Raw genomic sequence first — 23,329 nt, 5'->3', positions numbered from 1 at the left:
AAGTGATTTAGAATTTTTTTCTCTCTCTTTTTTTTTTCCTAAAGAGAGACAACTGCTTAGGCTTAGGGTGAAAGATGGATTAAATTTTAGATTGAGACCAGAATCCAGATCCAAATGTGTTTATCTTTTTATTTTATTTTTTGGGTGGTAGGCCGTGTGTGCGTGCTGGGGGGAGGGTGGGTGCTTTGTTGTGGGTAGGAATGTTTGAAACCAGCATTTCAATTTGGCCTACTGTAGAGACAAGGGTCACCTGCAAAGCTGAGTTCCAGAGCTGATCCATACTGCCTCTGACATTTTGACCAGAGCCCATTCCTGTCCAAATCATTGACATGGCTAGTGGTAAGAAAGAACTGGCCACATGAGTTCAGAACAGACACATGCAGCTTCCAAGATTTGAGGTGAGTTTTCTTCTTTAACAAAACAAAACCACCAAGTAGCAGCCAATGAAAATGGCAATAACCTTAGGGAACAGATTGTTACAGAAAGACACAGAAGTAACAAAGTTACTTGATTATGCAAATAAACATTTGAGTTCTGCTAAAATCAGACATCTGGCACTAATCTGTTCTTTCAGAAGTAAGTGATTTCATCAGAGCCATTTCATGACACCAGCATCTTTTCACTTACAGAGAAAAATCTATATTTAGAAGAAATATCCATCTATTTATATCTCTATAATTACAGAATAAGGGAACAGTTACAGGTATGGGAGCAGCTGAAAGGCAAAGATGAGGATGAAGACAAAGCGCAAGATTGACTTACTGCACATCCTTATTTAGAAGTCACAGATCTAATTACTTCCTCCTCTTATTGTAATTTAAAGGTAGCTTCAAAATGAGGGCAGCTTCTGTTAAATCTATTTAGTTTCCCCTGCATCCTCCCTGGTGAAGGTGCAGGTACTAAACATGGGTGGCTTCTAAACATTGATCTGCGGTTAAATATGAGAACATTCCTCTGTAGCAGCTGTACTTACTCTGACAGCTTTGAGAGAGGGGGGGTTCTGAGAGCCAACGGCGACTCTCTCTATCACACAGGAACGTCGCATTGGAAAAGGCGCTATGGAAGCCTTGACGACAAATCAACTGGCACTTCTGAAAACTCTGATTTTGTTCAGAGACATTTGCACAAAAAAGTGCTCCATTGACCACGTAAGACACATTGAAAGGCAGGGAGCACTGGGGACCTGGGAAGATATGAAGAAAAGGAACATGTGAAAGATAAAACTCTGAAACATTCAGGATAAACTCTCCAAGTAACCCTCATCAACCCCTAGGCAGGGAGTTCCCACTGATGTCAGTGGTCTTGATCCAATGCTCTTTGAAGCCAACGAAAGGACTTACATTGACTTCAGTGGGCATTGGACTGGGCTCAGAGACTGCTGCATGCATGGCTTGAAAGTATTATTTGGCCATTAGAGTGGAAAGGTCTTCATATCAATTTCATCCATCTCATCAGAAAGCTCACTTGCTTGTCAAATATATCTCATCTTCCCAAACACTGACTATGTCACAGCACCTCCTCTTCATGTCACTCTTCAATGTAGAACATTATGGGGTGGAGCTAAGAGAAGAATATCAGTTGCTCATTGTCTTAATTTCCAACTCTTATGCTACTTAACAAGTTTCCCTTATGGCATCTTTTTAAAAAATGAAGTGTATTATATCTCAGTAAAAAGGTCATTGCAAGATTTCCTATCCTCTTAGTGATTCCCGATCAGCTCATAAATTCAAAGCCAGAGGCCAGGAAGGGAGGTGGTCGCTTGCTTCACAAACTCCCAAAGCAATTCTTAAGACTTCTGGAGATAAATACAATTATCAGCACAACACGATCAGTTCTAACATATAATACAGGTAATTTCTATTATCACCAGTTTATCTGTTGTCATCGCAGGTGTTTAGGGCAACTTATGTTAATAGCTCTTCACATGGGGCAATGTAAAACCAACCTGTTGTCTTCTGTATTGCTCTAATATTTTTCACAACCAACAGGCCACATTGTGCTCTCATCTATACTGGCCCAGTATGGTTAATTCTAACGGGGTGTGCTGATGTATCAAGAGCAGACTTTTCCTCAAAGAATGTAAAATTTAGAGTTGCCGCCTGTACTCTGTTTTTCCTGTATCATACATAGGTTTCAGCTTGGGTCCCTCATTACTGAATCCAAACAGTAACTTCCTTGTTTGGCCCAGCCTCCAGTTCCTTCCTCATTCTTGTTAGGCTGACAAGCAGCTCACAAGAGAAAGGCTATGTTGTCATTTTTACACTTCTGAAGCCAATTTGCTGTTGTTGTAGGAATGACGAGTGCCTTTCGCCATCCACCCAGTCACTGGCAATTCATTCCTGTGGCTTAACAGTCACTAAGTAGAATGTTGACTCCTCTCTCCCCACCTCTTTTAACAATCTACCTAGGAAAGTCATCATATCCGGGACTTGCATCTGAATTTACTCAGAATATCCTGTCACTCTTTCTCCCCCCACTCCATTTATGAGTAGTGGAAAGATGGAATGTGAGTGGTGAGGAATAGGAAGATACTTGGAATTAACAAGATGTACACATCAACAAGAAAATGTTGGATTCTATCAAACTCTATTACATGGACGCAGAAAATGAGCTATGGGGAACCCAGCTATTACGGAACTGATTGCTCTAATAAAAACCATATTGTATTAAATGTGCACTTGAAAGTTACAACTTACAGTTACTGCTGTCTTTTCTGATATAGACAAATGGATTTATAGTATTCTCCAACTATGTCAGATTCATCTGCTCACAGGCAACTTTCCCATCTTGGAAATATGTACAGGATAGTGATAAAGACTTGGGCTACTTCTCAGGCCTATTCCAGAGCTCTTAACAATAGTGATTAGTAATAATCAGAAGTTACAGGCTGGATGGACAAGCCACTCTGAGGAAAATAAGAACGCCCTGAACCTTCATCTTAAACTCTAACCAAACTGTTTAAGTTCTAAAACATTCCATTAACCATTTTTATCCATTATTTTCATTTTTTTCTGTTTCCAGAAGTAGATATGACAAAATTCCAGGAGAAAGGTTGTTCTTGGGGTATCTTCACAGCCTGACCGTACACAGAAAGTAAAAGGAATCTCGCAAGAAAACCTGTTCTTATGAGATTTTCCAATAAGTCTTTCTAACAATTTTGGGCTGGAGAAGTATCTAAAGCATGAATTGTTACTGATCACTCTTGTGCCTGCATCCATTAGAGATGGAAAAAAAAAACCTACTGGGCATTGGATGCTCCAAAACAATGCCTGGCACTTATGTAAAACCTGCCACATCTTGAAGTGTAGCTTTCATTTTCAGCCCATACTCAGGGAAAACTGCTATTGACCTTCAGTTGGAGTAAGGACAGAGAAAGGACTTCACAATTTAGGACCTAGTTTGGATCTTCTCCACTCGTCCTTTCTGCCAACTCATGCTCTTCCTGGAGCCTGTCAAAAGCTCTTTCACCTTTCTCTGCTGCTCTTCTGACACCTGAGAGCATTCTGGTTTCCTAGGCTCCCTAAACGTCAGGATTTCTCACAAGATCTCTCCTACAGAATGCTCTATTTCTGCAATGTAATGTTATACATTAGCTTCCAAATTCCTAAAGGATTCATCCATGTGACTAGCATACATTGCTGCAGCCCTGTGTTGAAATAGTTAGATATGTATGTAGAACTCTGCAAATCCCAGAATCACATAGGGAATCCTACATACTTTCTTGTAGTTTGGTCTTTTTTCAAATCTACCAACAACATTCATTTAAAAAATAGAACAAAAGTGCACAAGAATATCCAGCAGGGGATAATTCTGGCCTTGAAGAAGTTTTTCTAGATCTAATTTATGTGAATTTATCATTGCAATTTGGACCATATTATTGAAAAATGTTTAATTTGTTCTGCTTCAGTTCAGTGATGGGGAATCTATAACAGTTATTGGAAATTAAGTTTATCCAAATCTCTCTGAAATCATGCTGCAAATTTTTACAGAATTCCAGATCTTTGTGGCTTTGGCGAGGCAGGAAATACTCTGTGAACAGGTAGTGTTTTGGCCCATCTACTTTATCATCGTGGTCAAAGGCCAAAAGTAGGAATTACAGAAATACACATTTTTTTCAGCCAGTTAATTTTTTTCAGTCCAAGGGCAGGCTGAGACTGGGATCAGTTGAAGTCTTGGGCAAACTGTTCAGGGTGGTTCTTAGACTAGCATAACTGGCTCATCTGTCTTGACTTTTCATTACCACTAAGATTGGCCACTGAATCCAAAAGCCCTCTCCCCTGCCCAACCAAACACAACCCTCTGAACTTTAAGGAAGTTTGAAAAATGCGCCCAGCCTGGCTGGAGCCTCTAAATACATAGATAGATAAAAATAAATCTCTTTAACAGGAACAGGAACCTAAATCTCAACACAGCTAAATGTTGGGAAAGTTTAGATCAGGGTCCTGTTCTGGATCTGAACCTTGTGTAAATGTTATTTTGACTGTTGCCACAACTCACTTTCACATGCTGGCCTTTCTCCTCTTACTCGTGTTCCAGGCACCTCCTCTGCATTCTCAAAGACACACCAACAGCTTTCCTGATCCTGGTCACACTGGACTGGTGAGAAGTTTCCGTTGGCCCCTTCACACTGAGGAATGTACCCTTTGCCAATTTCTCGTAAGCTAACTTTGGATGTTAGCATATTACAGAAACCAGGACCTTTAAAGACGAGAGATTGATTACAAGGGAAAGAGCAGAAAAGGAGAAACTCTGAGCACCTACAGAAATGAACTTCAGTATTGTACAATAATTGTCCAAAACACTATATCTTACCATAATGATACTTTAAATTTGGGGCTATTACTGAAGGAAACAGAGAGATTATAATGGATAAATTGTCATGAGACCATAGTTAAGTTTGTATCAGTATAGATATACATGAGACTTCACTATCTCTACAAAATGCTGCCATTTTGAACCATTAATATGCAAGCAACAATTTGTATGGAGGGAGGAGAGATAGCTCAGTGGTTTGTGCATTGGCCTGCTAAGCTCAGGTCAATTGCGAGTTTAATCCGGAGGCCACTTAGGAATCTGGGGCAAAATCAGCACTTGGTCCTGGCAGGGGGCTAGACTCAATGACCTTTCAGGATCCCTTCCAGTTCTATGAGATAGCTTAATATAATATATGGAGATATACCTATCTGAATCTTCATAAAGTTGATCTTGTAGAAATACAATACTGATGATACTGATATTTTTTCATATTTAAAACAATTTTGCTTCAACTGTGTTTGAGCACTTTCTGTGTTCACTTTCCACGAGTATCCCAGTGAATAAGCTTTACTAGTAGAGTTGGAGGAGGGAACTGACAGTTTTCCCATGCCATGAAAATTTTCAAGATTAAAAAAAAATATTCCCACCCTGAATTGGTACAAAAAATTGAAATCTTAAATTTTTTTGCAAAACAATCATCAAACTTTTTTGGGTCATGTCAGTAAAAATGTTTAATTTATATAATTTCAAAGTGTTACATTTGATTTTGACCTTTTTATATATTTAACTTATTCCTTTGGAGTTTTTTAATCCTTATTTTAGTATGAAGAGGCTTGGAAGGATTAGTCTGTTTATCAGTAAATATCAGTAAACATCAATTTCACCTTACACACACACACAAACCTATGAAAAAATATTTCCATTAATAATCATCAAAATTTAAAGATCAGCAAAATGAAAAAAATGCTCCTTGAGAACTTATTAGAGTTTGATTTAAGGATATACACTTTGTACATTTTGAGATAGGATGCTGACAATTTATGTTTGTATAGAGCTTTAACTTTCTGAATCTCAAAATCTGCTGTTATTAGTTATTGTCTGCCCTTTCATTGCCTCACTCACTCTCCCTCTCTCTCACAAACACACACACACACCATAATTTTGAGCAACTATGAAAATTTTGATTGATTAAAAATTTGGTCAAAGATAGACATTGATATTATCTATCAAAATTATACAAAAAATAAAAATCGATTTCTGTCAAGCCTAAATGTAAATTAATTAAAATTTTCAAATAAAAAATCATTTGAACCAAAAAAAAATTCTCATTTTGAAAATGTTGAAACAGAATGTTTAATCAATTTCAGATTTTTGTTCCTCAGATGTGTTTGTTTATTTATTTTGAACCTGGAGATCTATCAAAACTGACTCTTTTCTGTGAACTGTTTTCATTTTAACAAATTAGCATTTTCTGACAAAAATATTTCATTAGAAGATTCCCAACTAGCTCTATTTATTAACACTAACACACACAAAAAATCTAATTTTAAGCGCCCAGCCCTGCCAACACTTATGAACATGTAACTATACGCTCATGAATAGCTCCAGTTAACTCAATCCCAGCTTGGGGCAAAGTGTTCAGCCTGGTTCTTACCCAATGGGACTGAACCTGTATGTAAAATTACATAGATGAAAGATCTTGCAGAACTGGGAACTAAGTTTGTACTCTTGCACATGTAAATTCTGTATATTCACAACCCACTGATAATGAATAGTCTGAAAGTAGAAATTGTTTGCCAACAATTTCAGTGAAAAGAATAAATTCGAGGGTTTTGCAATTTTTTTTGTGGACAATTTGCAAACATAAAAAAAGCAAATTTTGTTAAATAAATTATTTATAATGATTTATTCAGCCAGTGGTAAGACGTATTGAAGGTATCTTGCAATTTTTTAAATAAACAAATTAAATGTGTTTTCATGTGCTGAAAGCTCTAAATGGCACAGGCAAAAGGAACCGATTCACATCTATCTTTTAAAAAGTTAAAAGGATCCCAGATGTCCAGATAGGCCTGTTCCTATTCCACTGAGCTGCTAGGCACAATTATGGAGTATTATAGCAAGTGTGGAATCTCACTGGAGCCAGGCCACAGATTGCCATGTAAATAGATGATATTTTATACCTGCTGTGATTTTGTATATATGTTATTTTATAGCCTTTGGAGGAGGATATTTTAAAGTTCAATGGTACTCAGAGACTTCCTCATAATTTATACATCGGAATGAACCATGGAACTGTAAAATCCACGAACCAGACCTTCAGCTGATGTAAATCAGTGAAGCTCAACTGAAGCCAATTTACAACCATTGAGTACATAAGATTAACACGGTTGACTTGATCAAGGGGACACTGCAAATAGGTGGCAGGCCCAGGAATAGAACCAGGCCTCTCGACTCCCAGTTGTGTAACAGAGAACCTGTGAGACTGAGACAATAAATGGTGGAGTTTCAAAATGGTTTAGCTAGCAAGTTGGTGAATACCAGTACTTACATATGGGGCTGCCATCTGAATCCTTGCTGCTGTGTTGAACTACAGTTCCTGACGTGGGATCCACACACCAAGCACCCGTGTCTGACTTTTGTAGCACAGTATATTCTCCAGTCTAAGATGGACCAATTACAATGTCACTGTAGGGTGATGTACTTTACATAGGGCTGTTGCTAATGCGAAATGTGCACCAGAACCCACATTTCAAAAGCCTTCATCATAGAATCATAGAACTGTAGGGCTGGAAGGGACCTCAAGAGGTCATCAAGTCCAGCCCTCTGCACCGAGGCAGGACCAAGTAAACCTAGACCGGGGTAGGCAATCTATGGCACGGGTGCCGAGGGCAGCACGCAAGCTGACTTTCAGTGGCACTTACACTGCTCGGGTCCTGGCCACCAGTGTGGGGAGCTCTGCATTTTAATTTAATTTTAAATTAAGCTTCTTAAACATTTTTAAAGCCTTTTTTACTTTACATACAACAATAGTTTAGTTATATATTATAGACTTACAGAAAGAGACTGTAGCAGAGTGGACCCCTGCTCCGGCCCTGAAAGGGTTAAAACAGCCCTGGAGAAAGGCTGGGGCTGGAGAAAGCAGCCTTTTAGGCTGGGCTGATTGGGGAAGTGGCTGCAGCTGGGGGCACGCCCCAAACTGAGCGACAGGGCCTAATAAGAAGGCCAGGGAAGCCAAGGGCAGACAGTCTTCCTCTGCCTATAGAGGGAGAAGGGCCTGGCTGCATAGAACTGACAAGGTACCTAGAATAAAGCAGGGCTGGGGAAAGGCAGTGGAGCTGGGGAGCTCCTGCCTGGAAAGCCCCAGGCTGCGGCCTAGAATTAGGCCAAGAGGTACTGGGGTTGCAGGGTGCAACCCAGGGGTAGGCCAAGGCAGCAGGTCCTAACCCCTTTGCTGATGATGAGTGGCTGATACTGCAGTCTGCCCCAGGGCGTGGGGCTAGACAATGACTGGCAGTAGCCAATACTGAAACAAAGTGGGGATAGAAGGTGGGGGGGTTCCCAGGGAGGGGAAACCCCTAAGGAAAAGGGGTTGCTGCCAGGGGGCAGAACCCCCACATAAAAGGGGCACCAGGGTCCTGAGAGGGACATAGGGCCCGTAGCAGGAAACAAGGCGGATCACCGGCCTGCAGAGGGCGCTCCAGGCTGGAACCTGAACTAATTCCTAAAGTGACCAGCAGGAGGCGCTGCAGGGGTGAGTCCACCCATTTACAGAGACCTTCTAAAAATGTTAAAATGTATTACTGGCATGCAAAACCTTATATTAGAGTGAATAAATGAAGATTCGGCACACCACTTGTGGAAAGGTTGCCGATCCCTGACCTAGATCATCCCTGACAGGCGTTTGTTCAATCTGTTCTTAAAAATCTCCAGTGATGGGGATTCCACAACCTCCCTTGGAAGCCTGTTCTATACCCTTAGAATTAGAAAGTTTTTCTTAATATCTAACCTATCTTCATTGCTGCAGATTAAACTAATTATTTCTTGAGCTACCATCAGTGGACATGGAAAACAATTGATCATCAACTTCTTTATAAAATTCCTTAACATATTTGAAGACGTATCAGGTCTTTACTCAACACAAACCATGGCCAGCTTTCCTCATAAGTCAGGTTTTCTAAACCTTGCATCATTTTTGATGCTTTCCTCTGGACTTTCTTCAAGCTGTCACATCTTTCTTAAAGTGTAGCACCCAAAATTGACACAACACTTCAGGTGAAGCCTCACCAGCATCAAGTAGAAAGCTACAATTACCTCTTAAGTCTTATGTCTTAGTCTTGCGGGGAGCAATGGGGCTCGGAGCTCCAGGCTTCAGCCTCACACTTCCACTCCTGGTTTCAACCCTGCAGGGGTGCCAGTGCTTGGGGAATGGGCTTCAGATGCAGGGTCTCACTAGGGTAACCAGATGTCCTGATTTTATAGGGACAGTCCTGATTTTGGGGTCTTTTTCTTATATAGGCTCCTATTACCCCTCACCCCCTGTCCTGATTTTTCACACTTGCTGTCTGGTCACTCTAGGCGTCACAGCCCCCTGAAACCAGCTCACAGCCCACTAAGGGGTCATGGACCCCCTGGCTGAGAACCGTTGTTTTATGTTCCTTGTATAAGTAAAGTCTGAATGAACGTTTTCCTGACAGTTAGCTGGGATGGGGAGTGATCTGGGTGTGTTTATTTAAATACTTTTTGCTCCTGCTCTGCTTACAAATTCAGCAGATACAGTGGTGTCAAAGTGATCAGATTTGGCTGGTGTTGGGTACAAATCTCCTTAGCACTGAATGCAGGGGTAGTGAAATATGGTTGTCAATGTTGTAATTATTGTAGGAACACAGGAAAACATAGCAAAAAGAGCTTCGTTAAGCCAGGGACTCAAATGTCAGAGCTCTGAAAGTAAAAGGGGTGGGGACAGGTATCCCCAGCCAGGAGGCTTCACTCAAAGGTTTAACCTGTTCCTCCCCACTGTTCATTAGGAGCCTCTTTGTTATGTTAAATGCCCAATCAGAGCTGAAATCACTTGAGGTGGGACAGTCTTGACCAGCCTGAACAGAGCTGAACATTACTAAGAGACTGGTGTACAGAGGTCACAGGAGAGAGGCAGGTGGCTGCAGAAGGTGACTGACAGTCATCTGGCGAACAAGTGGCTTGAGCCACAGAGAGACATGATGAGCAGCCAGCAGGGCAACTAGTAGAGAGGTGTGGTAAGAGCTGTGAGCAGGTGGCCAACGGAGCGGTGGCAGAGAGCTGTGACGAGCAGCCAGCAGGGCGGTTTGTGGAAAGGTGAGAGCAGTGAGCAGGCAGCCAGCAGGAGCAGCCAGCAGGGTGGCTGGCAGAGAGGTGCGGTGAGTGAGTGCCTGAACAGCAGAGTGAGTAAGGTACCTCTTTACCCCACCTGAGGGCGGGGGGGGGGGTGAAAGTGAACTCTGCAGATGCACTTCTGAACTCTGGGTCTGCCCTGACAAAGCACAGCAACTGGGTGTGGGTTGCAGAGAAGGGTTGGGCATGTGAAAGGGACTTTTGGGTTGCTGGACTTAAGAACCTGAGGGGAAAAGGACACTGCCCAACCTACTTGAGGGTGGGTCTTTTACTCATGGTTTATGTTTATGAACTCTGTTTGCAGTGTTTTCCCAAATTAATGCCAAGTTACTTCCCTCCTTTTATTACAAATTCCTTTGCTACACTCAGACTCTGTGCTTGTGAGTGAGGAAATATTGCCTCTCAGAGATACCCAAGGGTGGTGTGTAAATTTCCCAGGTTACGGGGTGAGGGCTCGAGCCAGTTCTGTGTTGTGTCAATGGAAAGGAACCCCTAGATATTGAAGTGTTACACTTGCTAGGGGTAACTCATTATGTGCCTTTCCGATTTTGTTCTTACATGCTTGGGCTATCCTTTTGTAATCCTCCTTAGCAATTCATCCATGTTTCCACTTTAAAAGCTTTTGATGCAGCTGTATTGGCCTCCTATTATTCTTCCTGTTTTTCCTTTGCATCAGGATAGTTTGCAGTTGTGGTTTTAATATTGTCTGCCTGAGCAACTGCCCACTTTTCTGAAATCCTTTATCCCTTATATATTCTTCCAATGGGAGCTTACAATTAAAAACATCTTCCAGTTTCATGTAAGAAAGCAGTGACAAGATGAACCACAAAAAACAAATAAAAGCTGCTCGTAAGCCCACAAGCTTGATCCAGCAAAGAGAACTGGGCTCTGCAAGAAGCAACACTTACCTTTACAAAGAATTCATATGGAAATCCTATAAAAACCTGGGTTTAAAATTGCATTTTATCCTTTGTCCTCATCTTCAAAGCCCCATTTAGATCATTGTTATATAACTAGAAAGCACCGTGGAGCCTTTCCTGGGGCCAGGCAGAATTGATTTCTGTCTCTGAGGCCCAAATCTTCCCCTCCATTGGAAGAAATCATTGGAAAGTTCCTCTTAAAATTCAGTTAAATGAATAGTGTCATTTAGGCACATTTCTTCATTAGGGCTAGAGCAGAGCCACATTGTCCAGGAAAAGTTTAATCAGGAATGGCACCTCAGGAGAGAGAGTCTCCTCCTCAGCTCCCTGCGTGGAGGGTGAGCACACTAAACCATCCTTTAAGCAAGATGATGTCTACTCTCCTTTGGGCACAGACCCTGCTCAGCATCCTACCTCTGAAGGGTGACATGAACCCCCAGGGGTGCATGGTGGAAGCTCCTCAGCACAGGAACTGTGACCTTGCCAGGGCGTTAACCATGGTGGAGAAGGCTCAGTTTGCTCCTTTCCTCCCCATCCCCCAGTTACACTTATTTACCTCAAGACAGGAGGGGGTGAACAGGTCTGCAGCAGTAGCGTTGAGCTTTGATCCACTCTGTTTCCAGCTGGAAATTAACGCATTGGCTCGAGATTGCTGACATGATGTCTGGCCTTTGAGAGAGAAAACACATGGCTGAATGAAGGAATAAATCTGATCTCATCATGCCTTCCTGAATAAGACAACATCTGACTAGGGTGACCATATGTCCTGTTTTGGCCGGGACAGTCCCTTTTTTAAGTTCTGCCCGTCCCAACTGTTTTGTCAAAAGTGGGCATTTGTCCCATTTGTTCTTGCCAACTGCTCAGTTGGCAGGAGTAAACAGGACAAATGCCGCTTTTGTCAAAAAGTGAGGTGTGGAGGAATGTGTGGTGGGTGAGCCCAATGCCAGCCCCATGCAATGGGGAGGCAGGGCTCAGGCAGGGCTCGGGTGAGCAGCAACTCCAGCCTCCCGCAGACACACAGAAGTACATAAATTGTTGGGCAAAAGTCAACACGGTATCTGTAAAGGGAAATCATGTTTTACTAGTTTATTAGGCTTCTTTGAAGGGGTCAACAAACATGTGGACAAGAGGGGGTCCAGTGGACATAGTGTACTTAGATTTCCAGAAAGCCTCTGACAAGGTCCCTCACCAAAGGCTCTTAACTTAAATTAAGTTGTTGTGGGATAAGAGGGAAGATTCTTTCATGGATTGAGAACTGGTTAAAAGATAGGGAATGAAGGGTAGGAATAAATGGTAAATTCTCAGAATGGAGAGGGGTAACTAGTGGTGTTCCCCAAGGGTAAGTCCTAGGACCAATCCTACTCAACTTATTCATAAATGATCTGGAGAAGGGGGTAAAAAGTGAGGTGGGAAAGTTTGCAGATGATACTAAACTGCTCAAGATAGTTAAGACCAGAGCAGACTGTGAAGAACTTCAAAAAGATCTCACAAAACTAAGGGAATAGGCAACAAAATGGCAACTGAAATGTAATGTGGATAAATGTAAAGTAATGCACATTGGAAAAAATAACCCTAACAATATGATAGGGGCTAATTTAGCTACAATCTATCAGGAAAGAGATCTTGGAGTCATCGGGGATAATTCTCTGAAGACATCCACACAGTGTGCAGTGGCAGTCAAAAAAAAAACAAACTGGATTTTAGGAATCATTAAAAAAGGGATAGAGAATAAGACGGAGAATATATAATTGCCCTTATATAAATCCATGATACACACACATCTTGAATACTGTGTACAGATGTGGTCTTCTTATCTCAAAAAAGATATACTGGCATTAGAAAAGGTTCAGAGAAGGGCAACTAAAATGATTAGGGGTTTGGAACGGGTCCCACATGAGGAGAGATTGAAGAAGCTAGGACTTTTCAGCTTGGAAAAGAGGAGAATAAGGGGAGGATATGACAGAGGTATATAAAATCATGAGTGGTGTGAAAAAGGAAAAGTTCTTTACTTGTTCCCATAATATAAGAACTAGGGGCCACCAAATGAAATTAGTGAGCAGCAGGTTTATCATAGAGCTGGAAGGGACTTCAAGAGGTCATCTAGTCCAACCCCCTGCTCAAAGCAGGACCCGTCCCAAGCTATTTTTTTTGCCCCAGATCCCTAAACAGCCCCCTCAAGGATTGAACTCACAGCCCTGGGTTTAGCAGGCCAATGCTCAAACCACTGAGCTCTCTCTCCCTGCAAATAAAAGGAAGTTCTTCACACAGCACACAGTCAACTTATGGAACTCCTTCCCTGAGCAGGTTGTGAAGACTAGAATTATAACAGTGTTTAAAAGAGAACTAGATAAATTCATGGATGTTAAGTCCATTAATGACTATTAGCCAGGATGGGTAAGGAATGGTGTCCCTAGGCTCTGTTTGTCAGAGGGTGGAGATGGATGGCAGGAGAGAGATCAATTAATCATTACCTTTTAGGTTCACTCCTTCTAGGGCACCTGGCATTGGCTGGTGGTCTGGATGGACCTTTGGTCTGACCCAGTATGGCCATTCTTATGTTCTTATACTAGGGGAGCAGGCAGGGCTCAGGCAAGCAGCTTGGGCCAGCCCTGGCAAGAAGGGGGGGGCCCCAAGCAAGCCCCACATAGTGTTCTGTTTTCCCTTTGGGAAATATGGTCACCCTAAACATCTCAGATCTCATAGACATCATCTTTGTACTAATACATGGCCTCAGATCGGCAGCTGCCATGTGAATTCTTCATTAAGTGTTAATTCTGTCTCCTATATCAGCAAACATGGCAAACAAACAAGGCTGAAGTGCTCACGGGACAAATTCATCCCCAAAGTAACTTCACTGACTTCTGGTGAGTTGGCCCAATAATCTCTGCTGGCTCCTATTCAAAGAAAATCAGAACCTACAAACACATGTCTTGGAGCTGACCAAGAAACGAAATGACAATAAATGTGATCATAAAAAAAAATATTCCAGGTTTTTCAAAGTTTTATGTCTCCTGGCAGAAAATTCAATATTATCAGCCATACAATATGGAAAGACCAAATGCATTTAAAGTTTAAAAGTGGAAAAAGTAACGTGGTTCCTAGATATTGAAAGAATTTGAGAGGTCCTACAGAAAAGGAATGCATCTCACATGCAAAAGAAATTATACTCTGTTGAAACAAACCTACAGCCACCCAAGTTTTCATTCTTGTCACTGTGCTGCAGACTATGCCACCTGCAACTGCACAACAGGAGCAAGAAGAGAACTCATATCCAAATACTCCAAAAGCTTATGCCTCTTCCACTTGAGTTACAACCCCCATTCAGCAAAGCACTTAAGCACATGATTACCTTCAAATATGTGACAAGTCCCACTGAAGTCAGAGACCTACTCACATGCTTAAAGTTAAACACATGCTTAAATGCTTTGCTACATCCGGACCATGAATTGCTATTTGATGTTAGCAGTAGAGGGCCTCTGAAGCTCACTGGAGTATTCCAACTCGATGCAGTAGAGGGCAGAAGTTCCCCTCCTACCTTAGCCCAATTAATCACACTGTAGATCCAATTTCTGGGGAATGAAGCAGAAGATTTCCTTGAAAAAAACATGTCTATTCCTAAATTCTATCAAGCAAAAGGGTAAATGTAGAAGTCAAACATTGCAGATTTTTTAAAAGGGCTTCAGAAGGGATCCTGGCAATTACAGGCTGGTGAGCCTAACTTCAGTACTGGGCAAATCTGTAGAAACTATAGCAGACACAGATAAACATGATTTGTTGGGGAAGAGTCAATTTGACTTTTGGTAAGGGAAATCATGCCTCATCAATCTGTTAGAATTCTTTGGAGGAGTCAACAAGCATATGGATGAAGGGTGATCCAGTCAATATGTGGACTTGGATTTTCAGAAAGTCTTTGACAAGATCCCTCACCAAAGGCTCTTAAGGAAACTATGTAGCCAAGGGATAAGAAGGAAGTTCATCTCAAGAATCACTGATGTTTGAAAGATAGGAAACAAAAGGTAGGAATAAATGGCCAGTGTCACAATGGAGAGAGGTGAATAGTGAGATTCCCCAAGAATCTGTTCTAGGACCTGTGCTGCTCAGCATACTAATTAATTATCTGGAAACAGGGGTGAACAGAGAAGCAGCAAAGATTGCAGATGATAAAAAAATTATTCTGGACAGTTAAGTCCAAATGAGGCTGCAAGGAGTTACAGAAGGAACTCACAAAACTGGCTGACTGGGCAACAAAATGGCAGATAAAATTCAACAGTGATAAGTTCAAAGTAAATCTCACATCTCAACTGCTAGAACAGGGCCTCATCCTCCCTGATTGAACTAACCTTGTTATCTCTAGCTTACTTGCTTATATATACCTGCCCCTGGAAATTACCAGTACATGCATCTGATGAAGTGGGTATTCACCCACGAAAGCTCATGCTCCAAAAAGTCTGTTAGTCTATAAGGTGCCACAGGATTCTTTGCTGCTTTTAGAGATCCAGACTAACACGGTTATCCCTCTGATACTTCAAAGTAATGCACATTGGAAAAAGTAATCCCAACTATATATATATATATATATATACACACATAGATGGGTTGTAAATCAGCTGTTACCACCCAAGCAAGCGATCTTGGAGTCACTGAGGATAGTTCTCTGAAAACATCTACTCAGCACAGCAGTGGTCAAAAAGGCTAACAGTATTTTAGGAACCGTTAGGAAAGGGATAGAAAATAAAACAGAAAATATCATAATGCTACTATGTAGATCCATTGTGTGCACAATACTTGGAATACTGTGTCCAGTTCTGGTCACCCATCTCAAACAGGAAATAGTGGAACTGGAAAAGGTTCAGAGAAGAGCAACAAGGATGATCAAGGGTATGGAACAGCTTCCATATGAAGAGACACTAAAAAGAGTAGGGCTGTTCAGCTTAGAAAGAGGGGATATGATGGAGGTCTATAAAATCATGAACCATATGGAAAACAAGTGGAGAGAGAAGTGTTATTGATCCTTTCACACAATACAAAAATCAGGGATCACCCAATGACATTAACAGGCAGCAGGTTTAATACAAACAAGAGTAAGTACTTTTTCACACAACGCACAACTACCTCGTGGAACTCATTGCCATGAACTAGAAACCCAATATGGCTGTTCTTATGTTCTAAATAGCCTGCCAAATAGTTGAGTCGGACACACAGAGTTCATCTAGCTACAAAACAAAACTTCTTTCTTCCCTGTGCTTTCTTTTGTGAAGGTTTAAAAAAAAAACACAACCTTGAGTTATACTATATGCGATTTACTAAAAATCTCAGTCAAAACTAAAATATAGACATGTATCAGCTAAGAATAGGGAAACTTGTAGGACGAAAAGGTTAACTTACATTTTGGAAACTGTGCTGAGCGTATGATCAGAGAATCTGTAATGTAGCGTCCCCTTTCATTCACACACCAGCAGTGACCTAGGCAAGAAATAATAGCAGCCCTACATTAGAAAAATGTATGTCTCTTTCCTTTGTTGTTATTATCACATGCTGATCTGAACTGCAGGAGAATTTTGTTGTTGTTGGCTGGAATACTGAACACAATCCATATGGCAGCATCACCATGAAAATAATATAATTGCTAGTTCCACAATCCAGATCAGTGAAGAGGAAGCTGGGTGAATTTTTTGGATGAATAGTTTATTCACCAAAAAAAAAAAAATACAATTTTGGGTCCACCGAAATTATTTGTGAATTTGGGACAAAATCAGTTAATAGTTTCATTAAAAAAAAATAGAAATATTTGTTATAAAAAAGTTGAAACATTTGGCTTTTTTACATTAAATGTTTGGATTTTTTGCTTAGAAACATTTTGTTGCTAAATTTAGCTAGATTATTTTTAAAAGGATAAAAAAGAAACAGAATTAAACAGAAGCAAACCTAAAAAAAAAAATAATTAGGGGTTGAATAAAATGTTCTTTGCACTGCATTTTTTTTCCCAGTTTTTCATTTTGGCAAGAAAAACCAAAAAGTTTTCAATATCTGCATCAGGGCTCTGGTTTGTAATTTAGCTGAAGATTCAGGGCATTTCTTACTTTATACGATCTGGCACATTTTGTGAAGAGTAAACTCATATGATCAGTGTATGAACACATTGGGCTCAGTTTACCTAGACTGATAACCCACAAGACTTTACTGGAATCATTTGAAATATTATAGGGTAATAAGTCAGATGAAAATTTGGCTGATGGTCTGTAAAGTTTACAAGAAATTAATTTAAAAATAACAAGTTCTGAATATTCTTTCTGTTGTTGCTGTATGAACATGTAACACTAGCTCTGGCCAAGCTGCAGTCTACAAGAGGCCCAATGTCAGAGGGAAAGGGAACTCTAAACCCAACTAGAGCTGAGTGGCAGCTGAGCCATTCCCTGCCATAATTTAGATTAGCCTAAAGATTTTTACCTGAAGTAAATTAGAACACAGACCTCAAGGGGCTACTTCATTGTCCTCCCACATCTGGCCCCTAGGAATGCTCCCTGCACCTGGAAGAGTGTGGGTGAGAAAGCCCAGTATGCCAGCTTTATGTTACCCAGGGGTTCCTCACAACGGAAAGCCAGAGGGACAGAATTTGGCCAAGTAGCTTCATGGAGCATCCATTGTGTCTCTCCTACCAATACAGATATATATTTAAAATAACATGTGGCAAATATATTTTTGGTTAAGAAATAACTTATTTCTTCTAATTTTGTTACATTATATGTCAGTCTGACCTGTCTATGCTCATCTCAACTCAACAAGAAGCAGTGAGTATTTTGCAGGTGGTGCCTCACCGGTACTCTGGTAGCATTGGACTGGTTCCCAGTTTCCCAGGCCATCACACTGGGGAATGTAAGGATGAAATCCCAGGAGCGTAGTTTGTCCAGCAGAACCTTTTGAAGTAAAGTGAGTCCGCCAGTAGAAATGCAAGGCTATTAAAAAAAGAAAAAAAACAGGATATTCTTTAAAAATGCACATGTATAACGTCCTACTCTATTCCCTTTATTTAGAAGAGGAAACACTACAAATACATTGGGAAATTTAATGAATGGGAAATGTCCAGATTCTAATGTCACCCATTGTGCTACATAAGAAAAAGGTTCAAATTCAGCCCTGATGTAACCAATTGAAACTTCATTAACTCTGATGGATTTACATTCACGTTCAGCAAGGCTCACTTTGGCCTATAGAGCTCTGGTACATACAGATAATGTTTTGGTTGAGTTTATGCATTATTCTCCTTTAAGCAATGGCCCTGTTCTCCAAAGATATAATTTCAATCAGTTTTACCAACTTCTATTCCTCCCAACCTACTTGATTGTGCTGCCAGTCGGACTGCATAGTCACTTCCTGCCAATAGCTTTTCAGAGAATGCGATCCCTGATTGAAAGGTCTCAGCAAAATGAAGAAGATCGTTGTCTGTAAGTCGAAGTCCTTTTGCCATTAAAAAGCTCTGTCCCAAAGGAATATGGGAGCCATTCGAAGCTAGGATGAGTTGTTCTGCTTCATCAATGAACTGCATAGCTTCCTTCTTTACACTTTCGCATGCACCAGGGCCTGTATGTACAGCAAAGGGTTGTTTTAATAACTTTTATCTCACTCCAGTAAAGATTCACACATTTATATTCAAGAGTCTCTTATTTAACATTTCTTGGTTCTTTCTATATTTACTTTGGTTTGCATCAGTTAAAAGAAAAACCCTCTGTACACAGAGAGAGAGGGGGGGGGGGTTAAGTGATCAGTAAGAGGAGTTGTTGTGCTTTATTTGTATTACGGCATGTCCCAGAATGCGCTAGGCTCCATGTAAACAGGCAGAAAGGCTCAGTTCCTGCCTTGAGTCAGTTAAGGCAAAGGTTGGGAGAAAGGATGCAACATACAAGCAAAGTGTCCAGGATGATGATTGGAATACGGCCTGTCATTTGCATTTTCTATGCTTTGTCTTTTACTAATTTCTTGTAGCCAGGCACTTTGTGAACAGGCTCCATGCAAGCTTCTCTGCAAATATATATCTGTGTTAATCTAATATTGCTCTTCTTCCAGTCCTGCCCCCTGAACCGATAGTTGAGTTTTCGTGTGCTCTTTCTCCCACTGGAAGTTTTCCACCCTTTGTCCTTTCTGCCACCACATGAGGAACTAAGATGGTGATTCTAGTTCCCAGGGCCATCTCACAGCTCATCTACCCAAGTGGTGCAATGCAGATCCCCACTGCTTTGGTAGCAACATGATATACAGGTGAGCATAGGGCTGGAGCACCCACAGGAAAAAAAAATAGTGGGTGCTCAGCACCTACCAGCAGCCTCATCAGTAAGCTCCTTCCCCTCACCCACAGTGCTTCCGACCCCACTGATCAGTTGTTCCCCCTCCCTCCCAGCACCTCACACCCGCCAAGATAAGCCGTTCAGCGGTGTACAGGAGGGAGGGGGCGGAGCGAGGGCAGGGTGCGCTCAGAGGAGGGGGCAGAATGGGGAGGGAAAAAGCAGGGCGGGGGCAGGGACAGGAAGAGGAGGGGTAGGGTACGGGCAGGAAAAGGCAGGGCAGGGGTGGGGCCTTGGGGGAAGGGGTATTGTGGGGGCAGGGCCTTGTGCAGAGCAGGGATCAAGCACCTCCCTGGGAAATGATGAAGTCAACACCTGTGCAGGTGGGATTTTCAAAAGCATTCGGCGCTGACCTTACTCATCTCCCACTGACTTCCAGAGGAGTTTTGCCACTGAGTTGATGGGAGCAGGGTTAAGCCACTGCTGTGTGCTTTTGAAAATCCAACCTATCTGTCTAGTCACTTACGTGGTCCTGGTCGCTGCAGCATCTGACTATACCATGCTAATTACAGCCCTAACTCAGGAATGCATTTAAGCATGTGTTTAACTTTAATCACGTGCTTAAGTCCCATTGACCTCAAAAGGATTTAAACACATAAAGTGCTTTCCTAAAAAGGTCTGCTTTTCTGAATCAGGTTGATGGCAAGAAAACACTGAGTAATAAGAATAGCAAAGAAAATTCCTCTTACCTTACTTTAGAGTGTTTTTATTTTATCCTTAGCATAATGCTTGTATGATAAGTGCATGTAACAAATCACTTTGATAACTTGTTATTTATTACCTCCATAAGTCCCACACCCATTTGTACTTGCTCAACCCCTTCTCATTATCTGTGTTTTGAGTGTGTTCAAATTCTAAAAATGGTAACCATACATTATAAAATCTACTTGACCCTGGTATAAGACTGGCTGTCATTTTTTCCACAGAAAGGATTTTCCCTATTTTATTTCTCCATGTTATGCTCACGGCATAAACACAGAGTTAGAACAGTGGTTCTCAAAGTTTTGTACTGGAGATCCCTGTCACATAGCAAGCCTCTGAGTGCGACCCCTCATAAATTAAAAACATTTTTTATATATTTAAAACCATTATAAATGCTGGAGGCAACGCTGGGTTTGGGGTGGAGGCTGACAGCTCATGACCCCCCATGTAATAACCTCGCGACCCTCTGAGGGGTCCCGACCCCCAGTTTGAGAACTTCTGAGTTAGAAACAAAACAAATACTCTTCCGGAAAGGCTGCAATTTAATACTACTTCATTTCTTAGAATCCAGAAATCTAACACACAACAATCAATGGAGAGAGACAGAGAGAGAGGGGCTACTACCTAAGGCAGAAAGGCACAACTCAATCCATCTTGGACCCAACTGCATCTTTCGCAGACTGACTGTAGAAAACCCAGATCTAATCCTTGCCTACAGAGTTCCCTAGCCTGCAAGCAGAAGCAGGAAAACCCTTGAAACTTAAAGTGATAGCTTGTCATTTGAACAGTTTTCAATACACCACACGCCTTGCTACTAAAGTTGGGGCAATCTATTCTTTTCCAAAAGACAGCTGTTTGCTAGCAGTGACTGTGGAATCAATGGGTCCTTCCCTGAGTCAATATCCTTTTACTTCGTAGTTCTCTAGATGAATTTTTCTTACTAGAGTAAATAAAGAACCAGAAACCCTGTCATGTTACTTACATGCTGGGATCTTGTTGGCCTTGGCCTTAGTTCCTTGCAGTTCTTCTCCCTTGCTGTCAACACACCAACAATTGCGCAGTTCAAAGTGGCCTAAAAGGGCACTGAAATCAGCGTAGGACCCCGGGTAATGGGTGAGCTGACCATGCAGAAGCTGCCAGAATGTATATGGATCCAATAAAATGTTCTCTGACACAACTGTCACGTTGCCCTCCAGCACTCCAGGAGGAAGAGCATCAAAAGAAGAATACTTGGCCAATGCTGGGAAGATATTCTGGTGGCCAGACACATACAAGCCTTTAATAAAAGCTGCAAAGCCTTGAGAAGATAATTCTTTATATTCAAGTAGTATGTTCAACAGGCCAACAACAGGCAGAGTTTTGCCTTCATTATTCTGGGTGATCCACCTTTGGTACCATTCAAAAGCTTGCTCAGGTGGGCCATTGCATTGCACCTGTCTCCAGTTACCGTCGGTGCTACACTGTGGGATGTAAACACTGGACAGCTGAGACAGCGCATGTGGGTCTGATAACAGTAGCTGCACCGTCTTTAGAAAAACCTGAGCAGCAGTTACTTGGCAAACACTTGGACCTAGGAAAAGGAAAATATGCATTCATTAATCTCAGGAATGCACTGTAGGTATGTGATGCAAGCTGACCTGAACTTGGTTACTTTGCAAACACATTTAGAGAAATTGCTTATTGTTACTATTGATTGTATGCCTATTTTGGGGCAATTATTATTATTTGTCCCATTATTAAAAGAGGACCAAATCCTGAGGTTTTTACCCAGGGGCAGATTTTCAAAGGCATTTAGGCACCTAAAGATACAGGTAGGCACCAAATGGGATTTTCAAAATCACCTAAGCAGGTGAGGTCCCTACCTGTGTCTCTAGGTACCTAAATACCTTTGAAAATCTGCCCTCCCTCCTTATTCAGATAAATTCCCACTGGAGTAAAAACCAAGCCCCATAGATGCCACTGGGAATACTTGTGTAGCAAAATACTACTGAGCATGTTCACCCCAATCTAAAAGGAAATTTGAACTGCTATCCTCACTTCTCTCACCTAAATACATTTTACAGCCATTTACAGGACATACCTTCATCCCTCAAACAAAAACACAGATGTCAGTTTGTCTCCTTTGGAGGCCACAACTGCCAACGTCAGGGCCAAATCTCATTTTGTAAACACTTGCTAGTGGCTCAATAAAAACAGCAAAATGTAGTAGCATGTCTCTTTGAGTCCAGCAGACCATTATGAACCTAAAACGCCAGTGTTTTGTGCTCTCCCCTGGCTATGGTACCTGTTTGCTTCTGACTGTGGGCCAAACAGGTTATAGATTGCAATCAATGAATCCCTAAATGCTGCAGGACATAGCTATTGAGATCTCTCTCTCTCCATTTGGACCATCAGCAGTAACAATTTGCTGGCTGCTTTGCTATTGTTTTCTGATGCTGAACTCTCCAAAATGTGCAGCAGGTTATTCTCAATCCGGGCCTGGGCCTCTGGGACCAGCTTCCTCTGCCCATCTGCCATTGTTCAAGCCCACTGAGCTTTAGGTGTCAATATAAGACCCCTTTTTTTAGCTAAGGCACTTCTCTCTGCCATTATATCATATTAATAGAAGAGTGGAGGGGGGCTGTGATTACCTGTTATAGGCTTATGCCCAGTGTCATACTTACGCACTAGAACATCTAATCATCAGCTTCATTTACAATGAAAATCGCTATATAAGAGACAGGTAACATTTGATGCTCAATTTTCTGAACTGACTGTGGGACCCACATTAAGTGTTTTGGCCTTTGTCCCTTTTAGTGGGTGGTGCACACATGAAGTTAATGTGTTTCCTACAGCTAGCAGCTGAGGGACACAGTCTTGTAGCTCAAGTAACAGAAGCTCATAGGTTTAGCTCGGAATGTCCTGGGTCCAACCCAAAGAGGGTCAATGGCATTTGCATGGATTATTTTGTCCCATAAGAAAAGCAGCTTTCCACTCTATCGAAAGACAGGCTATTCCTGAGGCACAGTATGATGTATCAATTGCATGGACTCACTGGGTTGCATGGTCCCTAGCTACACCATTCACAGTGGCCACAAGGCCATCAGCAGGGACAGAACTCAGAGATATGCTCATTAACAAGGATAGGGCTCACATCCTTCTGCTCTGAATGTGCAGGCTCTACACCCACTTGTGCTAAGGGGGACTGTTCCTTATCGCTAGGAACATTTGAGGGTATATTCTCTGTGATCCTCCAACCATTAGAGGGCT

The 23,329-nt window shown here is 41.7% G+C and overlaps 1 protein-coding gene across 2 annotated transcripts in view; it reads right to left on the bottom strand.

The window, feature by feature from the left end:
* TG (thyroglobulin) overlaps positions 1-23,329 on the bottom strand; it is a 211,619-nt gene that overhangs the window by 165,919 nt on the left and 22,371 nt on the right. For both annotated transcript variants that reach the window (XM_030553857.1, XM_030553858.1), the window contains exons 10-17: positions 21,063-21,650; positions 18,378-18,620; positions 17,858-17,995; positions 16,428-16,505; positions 11,599-11,711; positions 7,304-7,415; positions 4,498-4,698; positions 974-1,183 (exon numbers count right to left, since the gene is read on the bottom strand). In XM_030553857.1, coding sequence (XP_030409717.1) covers positions 974-1,183; positions 4,498-4,698; positions 7,304-7,415; positions 11,599-11,711; positions 16,428-16,505; positions 17,858-17,995; positions 18,378-18,620; positions 21,063-21,650 — 1,683 coding nt within the window. The remainder of the gene's footprint in view (positions 1-973; positions 1,184-4,497; positions 4,699-7,303; positions 7,416-11,598; positions 11,712-16,427; positions 16,506-17,857; positions 17,996-18,377; positions 18,621-21,062; positions 21,651-23,329) is intronic.

Source organism: Gopherus evgoodei, chromosome 2, assembly GCF_007399415.2.
Source record: "Gopherus evgoodei ecotype Sinaloan lineage chromosome 2, rGopEvg1_v1.p, whole genome shotgun sequence".
Taxonomy (NCBI): Eukaryota; Metazoa; Chordata; order Testudines; family Testudinidae; genus Gopherus; species Gopherus evgoodei.
The sequence above is the reverse complement of the archived record's forward strand: the minus strand, read 5'-3'. Positions and strand labels throughout refer to the sequence as shown.